This window comes from Nanorana parkeri, unplaced genomic scaffold (assembly GCF_000935625.1).
Source record: "Nanorana parkeri isolate BGI_ZX_2015 unplaced genomic scaffold, ASM93562v1 scaffold290, whole genome shotgun sequence".
In the NCBI taxonomy this organism is placed as follows: Eukaryota; Metazoa; Chordata; class Amphibia; order Anura; family Dicroglossidae; genus Nanorana; species Nanorana parkeri.
Genome location: NW_017306558.1, coordinates 378,827 through 391,638, shown reverse-complemented (window position 1 = coordinate 391,638; position 12,812 = coordinate 378,827). Strand labels below are relative to the sequence as shown.

At 40.5% G+C, this 12,812-nt stretch overlaps 1 protein-coding gene across 1 annotated transcript in view; it reads left to right on the top strand.

Moving 5' to 3' along the window:
- TEX9 (testis expressed 9) overlaps window positions 1-12,812 on the top strand; it is a 44,299-nt gene that overhangs the window by 19,264 nt on the left and 12,223 nt on the right. Inside the window, exons 8-9 of the mRNA XM_018557568.1 lie at window positions 1,849-1,931; window positions 5,218-5,391. Of these exons, the coding sequence (XP_018413070.1) occupies window positions 1,849-1,931; window positions 5,218-5,391 (257 nt within the window). The remainder of the gene's footprint in view (window positions 1-1,848; window positions 1,932-5,217; window positions 5,392-12,812) is intronic.

The window sequence follows — 12,812 nt, the reverse complement described above, 5'->3', positions numbered from 1 at the left end:
ATGACTGTTAATGAAAAGAAGGGGGCTCTATTGGTCCCTGTTTTTTTGTTGTTGTTGAAAATGTCAGAAATGTTTATTTACTTTCACAGATGAAAAATAGACAAGTGAGCTGGGAAAATTTTCATTTTCCATTTTAGTTGCATAATAATCCTGCACACTAATAGTTGCCTAATAATTGTGCACACGTAGATGTTCTCACAAGAAAGCCAAAACATCATCACTTTTACTTTCTTAAATATTCAGGTTTGAGGTTTATTAACATTTTGGATTGACCGAGAGCACTGTAGTTGTTCAATAATGAAATGAATCCGCAAAAATATAACTTGCCTAATAATTGTGCACTCAGTGTAAGTTAAGGCATGATAGCCTATGTATAATATTTGGGAATAGACATTCACTGTTGAAATACCTTTTTAAAAAAGAACTTCATCCTTCTCTTACAAATGACAACAAAGGCACCTTTTTAGAAATGTTTAGTAATGTCAATCTAGAAACGGATGTCTATGAGTAATTGCAGACTTTTTAATTCTATGCATATCTTATTTTGTTTCCTCCCCATTTTTCTCATGGTGGCCATTTTCACTAAGGGTAGATTATTCCATATCCTTTTACTTCCTGGAACTCTGGGTTTGCCACCTGGGATATATCACAGTGCACATCATCTGAGGGAGGACAAATTCCTTCTCCCCGAGACCTTTCTTGATTTTGCAGTTTACAGATGAGATTTCCCAGGAAAGCACTGCTCATGTAGCCTTCCCAGGATGTATCTTGGAGGCCAGGATTACATCACCAGTGCTTCACTCAACCAGGAAGTGGAAAGACAGTAATTGTAAGCAAAAGCAACATATGCTTGGCTAACTAATAAATGTAAAATGATTTCATATTAGCATGCAGAGCTGTGTGCTGATGTGATTTTTACCTCTTTTCCTAAGATGTCCATAGGCTTTAGGCGGGGCAAACTTTAATCAAAATGCTGCATGGCTCTGCATTCTTTTGTAAGTTTAGCTAGGTTAAACTTAAAAGTAGTTTCTATGTAAAGAAGTAAGGGATCTGTTTTGGGGATTCTCACTAAATTATATATGCATTACACAATTGTTATGGGAGGAAATGCTTATTTATATTTCCTGTGTGCAAGATATCTTTTACATAAACATTACTATTTACTCAATTTGTATGTTAAAGCCACTTGACGTCCTTATAGCTCTGTACCCCCATGTCATAATGTTTAACTTATCTTGTCTAGGAAATGCCTTTTTAATGTTGTTTTTTTTTTTGTCTCCATGAAAATTATGGGTCTAGCCCTCGCGCGTTAGAGCCCTGTACTGGCATAACTGAGTAACATCCACACCCCTTCAGCACAAGTTTCATTACACAGACTTGTATTGCAATGTAGAGAGAGGGGTGTTTCTGACCATGTCTGTTAGAATTCTGAGAGCAGTGGGTCTTCTGGTAGCCATACATGTAGCAATTTGGGATGAATCTAATGTACAAAGTATTGCTAGCGCTCCATTTTAGCAAAACAAGAAGCAGGCCATTTTTTCACCATAAAGGAAATGCAACGTTTTAGAGCTGCTGAGAACTCCTTCCTCGTTGCATATCTATTTCTGTGAATTTAGTTGGGTTTTAGTGTTTCTGTGTAACTATTCCTATCAAAAGTATATTACAAATGTAATAGCATAGCCACACTAAAACTGTAAAATTAGGAAATGCATGTAGTTATCCTTTTATCTTTCCACAACTGGAAAGAACACAACTGAGCTTACCTTTTTATAGATTGCATTACAAAATATAATGCACATATATAACCGTTTATCTAAACCATGCATATGTGTTTTTTTCTTTTTACAGAAGCTCAAATTAGATTTCTGAAAGCAAAGTTACGGGTCATGCAAGAGGAGCTGGACAACATAACACATGAATGTAATAAAAAGGTAAAACCAATGTTCCAAGCCTGTTGGTGTTCTTGGTCTTTTCTGCATCAGCTGCCCTCAAATATTTTAGCTCCCAATAACCACAGGTGTATCTTTCCTGTACTCAGGCGAAACTTTGATATGTACTAATCGAATTTGAACGATCGTCCCACATCACTCTTGGGTCCCAGATCAGGGACCCAGAAGGACTATATTTTGTCCTGGTTGGGCCCCTTCAGGATGCTGAGATCATGCTGGTCATCTACTACACCACACATTCCCTTCCGTTCACACTTGTTTAATGTAATTGAATCTAAAAAAGAAGGAACCCTGATAATATGTGACGATTGTAACCATGTTGTATATACTTTTATATAATTTTATAAAACAACATACTCAGTAGACCCTTCCACATCCCCACACACATTCGGGACACTAGTAGCTCGTGGCTCGTTAGTTGATGTCTGGAGAGAGTGCAACCCAACTCGACGGGGGCTATTTTATTTTCCCTCACAACAACATTTCTTCTGTGACTGGATTCGAGATATGTTTTCTTGGGGGTAGGTTGCAGCCAAAGTATTTTGTTGCTCGGTAGTGGCTTGCAGTCTATCTTCACAATACTATTGCAAGTTAGTGTTTCCCAAGTAATGTGACTAGGGATGCACCAATTCTAGTATCGGTGCCGATACCAAGTATTTGCTCAAATGCTCGTACTCGCCCAAATGCTCCGATACCTTCCCCAATACCAGCAACTTTTTATCAGAGGGATCTGACCGGCAACGCCGCGAGGGAACATGCAGCCGGCTTCTCGGCCAGTCAGGAAGCCAGGCGCGGGTATGTCTCGCCGCCCGGCTTCCTGATTGGCTGTGAAGCCGGCTTTCCTGCCAATCAGCATGGAGCCGGCCAAACAGTTAATACCCGCCTTCCTGATTTGCCAGGAAGCCGGCTTGGTGCTGATTGGCTGGGAAGCCAGCTTCCCAGCCAATCGGCATCGAGCCGACCAAACAGCATGGAGCCGGCTTCTTGATTGCCCAGGAAGCCAGCTCCATGCTAGTGCAAGTACCGCTATCAGTACTCTGTATCGGCGAGTACCAAAAGATCAATATCAGTACTTGCATAAATTTAGTTTCTGCCTAAATAGAATTGTTTTAGGTAACCAGGGTTTAATAGAGTCTAATGTAAAGCGAATGTCCCTTCTATGTAGGAACCAATGTAGGGAGGACTTTAAAAAGATAGAAAATCTAGGTTGTAATGTAATTTTAACTTCTGCGGTTCTCTTCAACCAGAAAATCCAGTATGTAACACAGTAAAAAGACGGTCTGGTTTCAGAAGCATTGTGGGGTAGATGGCTTAATAAAAGGTTTTTATGTATTAACCCCAAGGTAGGGTAGAGAATGAGGAACCCGGGTGAACAACGCTTGCATTACAGGGAAATCTTGTGGGGTAAGCAAGATATTGAGGCCCTTCGATTATGCACTATTCACTTGTAGACCAGAGATTTGTGCAAAGAGTTCTAAGGTGCGGAGTATATTCAGTGTGGTGGCATGTGGGTAAGTTACAAAGAAGGATATTATCTGCGAATAGGCTAAGCTTATGCTGATAACCAACAATGTCTACTGGTTGAATCTTAAAGATGAAAAAGATAGGGAATAGAGGACATTCCTGCTGAGTTCTCTTAATGGCTGTGTACCAAGCGATCGACTCTCTGTGCTCAGTGTGCAGAGGGTAACCATGGGAGCCACAGCCGGAAGAGACTAGCTATTCCTGAATGTAGCATGGACTACTACACAAATTTTCAGAATCTCCAGCCGCCCTCCACATATCAGATTTGAATAGTTATGTTGGGCCAAGCTGTACGTATCCATAAAATATCATTCATGGAGTTCTGCTTTAATTGTAAGTGCATCTTCCTTTTTTAATTTTCTCTTGGCCCCCTGCAAAGTCCCACTTGCCTGCCAGTGAAGTCCACCTAATGCAGCTGCTAGTGATGGTGTGGCAATGCTGCTGCACCGCTCTTGAAATCAGAGCAGTTTACCACTCTCATATAGGTGTGCCACACGAGTAGGTCTCCAATGGCAGTGGTCACTACACAACAGGGAAATTTTTTTTGCACTAGGCATGGTTAAAAGCATTGTCGCTGCTTATCCAAAAGCCTATAGCTTTTCAAATAGCACCTGGCCACAATCTAGTCTTGCCCACTGCTTTCGGCATTGATATCACTGTCTCTGTTGCTAAAACCCTCCCCTTCTAAGCTGCACTGGGAATATGTGAGGAAGAGGAGCTAAGTTAGGAAAGGGAAAGCAGATTTTTTGTTTATATTATTGGGCTTGTGTATCAAATTGGATTTGGTATGTATTTACTCATATAGGAGTCTTTAGTTCTACTATAAAGCTAAAGTTGAGGTAGATCCGTAAATGTATGTTTATCTTATATTGTATCTTTGCATGTAGCTGTTTGTCTAGCACTTTCACTGCCAAACCAGTTTTTCTATTTTTCTCACACATTCTAAAAAACATATTTTTAACCCCAAGATTACTTAAAATTGCATGTGTGTAACTGTTTATCATATCTATATTTGCAATCTATAGTTACGTTTTAATGTAAGATGTCCATTTTTTTAAATTCTGCATACAGCATGGGATGTCTATTTGCCCAATGGTGTCCTTTTTGGGGTTTATTTTCCTGTTTTAGTGCTGTCATAAAATGAACGATGAAAAAAATGTCACATGAAAGGCAAAATACATTCACTCTAGGCCATATAACGTTCTCAGGTAGGTGACTTTTATAATGCACATACACAGTTTTAAGTACAGCGTTTAGTGTACTTGTCACAGTGTGACAATTATTTAGGTAAATTAATTATTTATAGAATGATAGGCATGTTACCTAATGCATACTTAAGTTGTCAAATTTGTTCTGGGGATCTGGTCTTCAGTTACCTCTGGTAATGAAGGGTTTACAGAAAATAACATTTCTCATAGTAAATTTACAACCTGTTTTAAGGACCCTTGAATGTGGTTTTTGTCTCTGTGTACTGAGTACTGTCAAGTGATGTTGGTGGCATAGATTTCATAGACAGATAACACTTGGCTAATCTTGCATGTTCAGTCTTGCCTCTCACTGTAATTGGCAGAAGCATCAGGAGCTAACAGTAGTGCATTGTAGACTGTAATGTCTGTAGAGCTGAATTAGCAATATATGGCTTTAGGATCCTTAACCCTGATTGACTTATTATTATTTTTTGGTGTATTAAACAATTATGTTCCTTAACGGCACTTGTTGCTGTTGGTTTCTATATAATCAACAGGATGATGAAAATCGAACACTTCTAGTTAGTGTAAAGGACCTGGAGGAAGAGCGTGTACGGCTACAGAGAACTGTGAACATACAGCAGACCCAAGCAGAGAAATATAAATCTTTATCTGAGGAAGCAACTAGAAAGAATGATGGATTACAACATCAAATGTCCTCACTAGAAAAGGTACAGTAACATTTATCTGCACTTTTGTACCAGAACTTATGCAGTAAAAACAAAGTACAGAAAAGGTCTGTGTTCAAAGTGTGGTACCTATAGCAACAATTAGAATCCATCTTGTGCTGGTCTGGCACTGGTTAAGTGAGTTTTGATTGTTTACTATGATGTACTGCTCTTTGCATTAAGTATGTTGCTTCTTTGCACTGGTTATTGAAATTTACTGTAAATAAGACAATCAAATGTAAGATGCATATGTTAAAAATGTAACTTTTGTTTAAAGACCTCCAGTTATTTCTAAAGTTAACCCTTGCAGTGGGGCTACCCCAGCACTGCAAGGGTTAACTGCTCGTTTCTCTAGGGGCCGGAATACAAAAGATACACTCGCCTGATCCTTGGTCCTGCTGCGGTGGCTTTGGCTGTGGCAAAATTCTAGGCCAGCTCAGGGTATAACCCCTCCTACTCCAGCATGCCAGTGTAGTAGGGGATGGACATATTTTGCTGCTATAGGCCCCCCTCCTGTGCAACATCTGAACCTGCTGAACTTGACATAGCGGGGCTGGCCTGGAAATGATCCTCTGGCACTGGGTTCTGCATAGGCCACTTTCCAAACTTCTGGTTAAGTTGACTGCAGAGTGCTCTCCGGGTCCAGAGCTGGTGTCATTGCCTTTGTGCTTGCCCAATCCCAGGAGATGCGGTAAGTAGGCCACCAGATCTGTCATCTGCTTCCCTTCATCTGAGAGACCTTTTGGTTTTTGTGGACATCAAAGATGCTTATGTGCATCTACCAATCTTTCTGGCACCACAAAGTTTACTGAGGTTTACTGTAGGGCCCCTGCACTACAAATTCATGGCCCGGCCATTTGGCCTCTCTTCACCTGAGATGTTCACCAAGGTGCTGGCTCCAGTGTTGGCCCTTTTGCCCTCTTGTGGCATCCCCATTGTGTGATACTTTGATGACCTCCTGTTGAGGGAACAGTTGGATAACATATTTTTGACTGTCTAGACCTTACAGAAGTTATTGTGGATCATGAACCATCAAAAATTGTCACTGGAACCGACTGATCACTTTGGATGTATCTGGTTTTAGTCCTGGAAACCTAATAGGCGAAAATGTTCCTTTCCTTGGGACTAATGGTAGCCTCCTTTTTGATGCAGTTCCTTTTGCCCAGTTTCATTACAGACCTCGGCTGTGCAATGTTCTATCGTTGTGGGACAAATAGGTCCTGCCCCTGGACAGGCTGATTCAATTGGCACCAAGGACCAGGTTATTCCTCGCCTGTTGGCTAAGGAATCTAGTACTGCACATGGGAAAGTCCTTGCTTTCAGTTCTTTGGAAGATACTGATGATGAATGCCAGTCTGTCAGGTTGGGACGGAGTTCTGAACACCTTGTCAACGCAGGGGCTTAGCATCGAAGGCATCTTATGTCTTGATAAACATCTTGGAGCTTCAACTGGATTTGGATGTCCCTTTAGCCTCGAACCAACCTGTTGGAGGGCCATCTGATTTTGCCTTGGTTGGACCATGCAACGGTGGTTGTGTACATCAACTTTGTGGAGGAACCAAAAGTCTCACTGCAGCAAGATAGGTAAAGCACATCTTGTCCTTGGCAGAACTGCATGATCCAGCCTTGTTAGCTGTGTACTTTGCAGGCATAGACAACGGGCAGGCAGATTTCCTCAGCTGACAGCAACTGGACCTGAGAGAGTTGTTCCAGGACCTGTGCCACAGATGGGGTATGTGAGATGTGGTCTTCTTGGCCTCCAGGTTCAGGAACAAACTGAACACGTTTGTATCCAGGTGCAGGGTTTTATTGGCATATTCATTGGCTCAATGGGGCCAGTTCATCCTGATCTTTGCCTTTTCTCTGCTAAAACATCCTCTATGCCTTCTCTGTGGGATTGAGATGGAGGGCATTCTGGTGATCATCATTGCTCTGGATTAGTCCAGACGGATGTGGTATATTCGATGATCTGGTTGGCATATGTGTTTACTCTGAGACTATAAATGTAAAATGCTCAGGCAGGGGAACACAGCCATTCGGGATTTTAGCCTTTCCAAAGTCGTCGTGTACTAATGTGTCCTCTCCAAACTGGCTTGATCTCATCTTAATGATATTCTAACAATTCATGCAAATTGATTTTTATTTTTTAAATCCCTGCCTGTGTTGCAACATAGCATTGAAAGGGAATACATTTTTCCTAAAGTGAAAGGCAAAGGTTCACTTTTACCATTCCATTCCATTACACTATATAAAAATCACACTGATGTGATACTGCTTCAAACAGCAGACTTTAACAGTTGTACTGTGGGGTAATTATCTGGGGGGTGCACACATTTTGTAAACGTGATGAAAACCGTGACTGAAAAATGATTTTTGTTTTTCAGATTTTTGTACAATTTTTTCACAATTGTCTAAACCCTTGGAAATAAAAGTATATGTATACCTGCTAGCAAATTTAAACCCTATCTCTCCTAAAAGAAAAAAAAAACTTTATATAATACATAAAGGTAGACTAGCAATGCTAAAAAGTATGAGATGTACAACTGAAACATCTCCAAAATGAACAAAAAAAAATGCCCTGGGACTCCTAGGAAATTAGGGCCCATGAGACCCATATCTTCAAAATAACAACAAACACACCTTAGAAATGTTTAGTAATGGCAATCTACAAACACATACTTCTAGCTAATTGGTGGCTTTTTTAATTTTTTTGCAGAACTTATTTTTCTTTTCTTCCCCAGTCTTCTTTTGACTGTAGCCATTTTAATTGAGGGCAGATTACTAGATCTCCCTTTATGTCCTGAAACTCTGGCACATGTGACTAGGACACGTGACCATATATAGCATCTCAGTGGAGCAAAATGCTTTTCCCTGAGATCTCCTGAGATTACAAATGAGATTTCCCAGCAATGCACTGCTGATTTAAACCTTCCCAGGATGCAATGCTTGGGCACGAATACATTTGCGCCAAAGAGGTCCAGGAAGTGGGCAAAAAAGAAATTGTAAGTAAAATAAAAATATGTTTGTTTAGCTAATGAATGTAGGATTATTTCATATCAGCATGCAGAGCTGTATGCTAATGTGATTTTTAGTCAAAGTGGGTAAAGGTCCACTTTAGTGAATATGTATCTGGCCAATAGAGTGCTTTTTCTATTTGTTTGGAGCTTACATTTGAACTCCAAGCAAATACATAAAAACATAGATCAGTTCAATTAAAATTTTTTTAACAAAGTGCACTCACATTAAACTACCCTTTCTAAATCTACAGTAGACTGGTAAAATGTAATAGTAACCTGGAGATGTCTGCACGTCTGGTCCACTTTATTGTGAAACACCTCAGATGCTGTGGTTTCCAGGGTGCTCTGGTATGCAAACAACTTCCCTTTGCTTGGCCTCAGGAGTGCAGGATCCTGGTGCCTGCTACACTGTACCACTGGAGAATTAGAAAGGTTAATCTGTCTTTTGTTTTGCTGTAAATGCAGTTAGTGTAATTATGTGAATTTGTTTCCATATCTGTTCACTGTAATCCTCTGTAAGTCAGGAATCAGAAAGGAAGAGGGAGTGGCAGCCCTCTGGTCAAATCAGGCAGCACTTGTAGTGACGAGACAGAACATAGAGAGCAGATATAATCAATAAAAGTTTTATTTTTATCATACTTTTTAATATGTTTCTTTGCGGCTTAACAAAATAGGAGTCTTTAAATGGTGCGGATATTGGGGGAAATGGGTGTGGTTACGGGGGTGTGGCCACTAAAGGGTGTGGCCACTGAGGGGCGCTGTAAAGCTTTCTCGCACAGGGCGCCTAAAGGCCTAAGGCCGGCCCTGATCACCTCAGGGTGTTGCTGCTGCTGCATTGTCCAATTGGCAGGCTGGAACTGTGGTTTTGACTAAGCTATATTGCTGTTGCATTGAGGTGAAGGGTTTGGCTATGCCATCGAGCAGGACTGTCAAACAACTGGCTGAACAGACATACAAATCTTTGGCAGGTACAGCAACTCCCATATATGTGTTTCAGCTGTTTGCCCTGCAGTAGAGCTTCAACCTCTTAGTCCCTGTTCACACCTGGGCGTTTTGATGCTCAAAGTTAAGCGCGACAAAACTCTCCACACAAGAAATCTCATTCATTTCTATGGCTCCTGTTCACACCTGAGAGTTCTGTCACAAGCTGTACAACGCCGAAAGCTGGAAAAGGTACATGAGCTTCTTTCGGGCAGATTACAGCACGTTTGGCTGCATAGACTTCAATGGAAGCGCATGTAAACATGCGACACAAGCATTTTGCACATTTCTGTGTGCGTTTTGTGCACACATTTGCTAATTCACCACAATGCATTTCAATCTGCTCATTAAAAACGCGTGTCTTTCTGACTACAAAGTTAACCTCTTTGCAGATGACCTCTTACTAACACTGACTCAACCCCACATCTCTCTGCCCAACTTATTCTCCGTTCTTCGTTCCTTCGCTGGCATATCTAACCTGACCATTAACGAAACCAAATCCTCAGCCCTTAACATCTCTCTCGGTCAGGAGGCTGTCCGCACCATCCAAGACAATTTCTCTTTTATCTGGCATGAACCCCATTTAGATTACCTAGGGGTAAAATTGACTACCACATACGACACCCTATACAAAACTAACTATTCCCCTCTATTCCGCCAAATTAAGGACTTGTCTGTATGGTGTTTGTAACTGCTTCATTCGAAATGTTGTTATCTCAGATACGCTATGTAAAACCAATAAAATGTTTTGAAATTGAAAAACGCGTGTCTTTGTATATGCACGTTTAAAAATGTGCAAAACACGCAAAACCATTACCCCTAAGGATTAACAGTCTTCGCCCATTCTGTGCAATGGCAAACCCAATGCGACAATAGCAAAATGAATCACTGAAATCAACAAGCAGTGGATTTTATGGCATGTTTGCTGTGTGTTCGCTATGTGCTGACCTTGTCTGTGTGATCTGCACGGCGTGTACTCTTTGAGGACCACATACAGTATATTTGTTATAATAACAGGATGAGTTGTACCAATCACTCAGTGGAGGCCAGTGTGTGAACACAATGCATAGAACGGACATATGAGGAACACTATCTCTTTATACACTAAGTTTCTTTTATCACTGCTGAAGATTTCTTAATTATCGGTTCACCTTGCAGCTCTTCATCTTGTATGGAAGGGTTAATCGGGTATAATGCCATATTTCATGTGCAGCACTGTTAGCTCCTTGTGCTGCCGTAGCAGCTAAATATTACAATACAGATGAAGGTTAAAAGCAACCTATTCCCTTAGGAATGGGAGTGAGGAGGGATATGAGGTCATTTTCTATTTTCTTGCTTTTGAAATATTAGCTGAGGTAGGACCTTGAAAGGGAGAATCGGTAGGACTTGCTAATAAGGGATGATGTAATGATACCCATGATGTTCTTGCAGTACTTAAAGAACATGGTCAGAATACAGATTGGTAATGGGAGTATTGGAAGGGAGGTGGACATGTATGTGCAGCATAAATCATGTAATTTTGGATTTTGGTGTGTGAATTATTGAAGTAAATAATTTGCTGTGAAGAAGCTATTAAAAATACATTTTGGTATTTTTGAAAGCAAACCTCATTTGATTACTTTATGTGATGAACACATTTTTATTACGCAGTTTGCTATCCTTGGCTGTATGTGATTTGCTGGAAACTTTGTGAAGAACGCTGGGTGTTGTAATTCATCAATGGAAGCTTACATTTCAGAACAAATTAGAGACGCAATGGTTGTCTGTCCTAGCTTTGCCCAGTTTGCTTTTAATATATAGCGTATGGGTAAAGTATTGCTAAGCATTTTAAGAAGGACAAGCTAGTATATGGGGGACAGGGGGTTGGTATTTTTGCAACCATAATAAATTAAAAAAACATTAAAAAAATCAAATAAAAATGATGTTGTGTATATGGCAGTAGTTAAAGGCTTCCTAAAAATCTGAATAATAGTATACATTTCCATTGTATACCTTTTACTGACGTATGAGGACACCGCACACAAGTGACATGGTGTCTCTGCAACTTTTTATTCCTATTTTAATCAATGGGAGTTTCCACATTGGCACGTATAGAAAAGTTACCCCAGAAAGGTACAATGATCACATTACCAGGTTAATCGGCTGGCAAGATTGTTGATGCCTAAATGGTGTGAGGCTGATGTCTTCTAATAATTATTTTACCAAGGCTATAGAGTCCCTTTGCTGCAATCAAGTATATATTGATTTCTGCACTACACAAAAATTTGTTCTGTGCAAACTGTGTATACATATAATGTTAGTGTTTCTTTTTGGGATTTTTTTCATTTGCTATCCCTAAAATTAAAGAGAGCCCAGCAGGTTATAATTTGCTTAAAAAAGTACAGAGCAGCTAGGGTGCAGCCTGATCAGCCTTCCTGCTCCCTTCTTTCTGGTGGGGGAGATATAACATCATGGCTTCAAGTTAGTCCCAGGGCTTCATTTCAATTTTTATGTCACTGCCTTGGATGCAGCACAAGGCTAATTCTCCCTAAACATGACATTATTTTTATACATGCAAGTGGGACAACAATCTTCCCGGCCATTAGGACAGCTTGCACTGTGTCTGAAAACACAGAAGTGTTCCAGGTAATTTGTTCCTTACAGGTTAGTAAGGGCCTGACTAATAAAACAGACCAGTTGTCTGAAAATAAACCTAAGTTTGCTGCTGGAGCAAAGCCTTATATACCCATAGACATTGTTACATGCTTGATGGTCCTGGAGAAACCAATGTTGCAGGCTCTCTGTGGGAGTAGGCCTTATGAGGAGGAGTGTTCTGGCATAGCTAATCACTGTCTAGCATAAGCATTCTTATTTAGCACAGACCACTCAACCCTGTCTTTATTATTTGCCTCGTGACCCATGACTGAAGGGAACCCAGAGCAGCAGTTTCTTCAGTCCAAGTAATTCTAAAACAGCTTCTGTAAAGTAGCCTAAAGCTATGGAGCAGCAGGTAGGGAAACATATCTTAAGCTGGTCATACATTGGCAAATTTTCGTACGAATGTCAGAATGCTTGATAATGTCATCAGAGGCTTGACGCATGTCGTATGAAATTTCATCTGATTTTGGAATGAGCGGAGTTTCTCGATCGTTTGTTTGAGAAAAAAAATTCCATCCTGCTCCTTTTTTATTTATTTGTCTTAAATGTTTTTTTTTTGGCCAGCTTAAGTCTCTTTTCTTAACTGTTGCTTATAGACCTCAGTCACCCAAGCTCAAATTTTACATGCAACTAAAGGAGTCAGTGTCCCCTTCCCTTCCTGTCTGCTGTGTTCAAATGGGTCATCAGGAGTCTCAAACAAGGATGATGTCTAAAGGCAAATGACCTGCTTTGCTCTTCCTTTAGAATACCCATAATGCTCTGTGAATCATGATAACGCAGACAGGAACA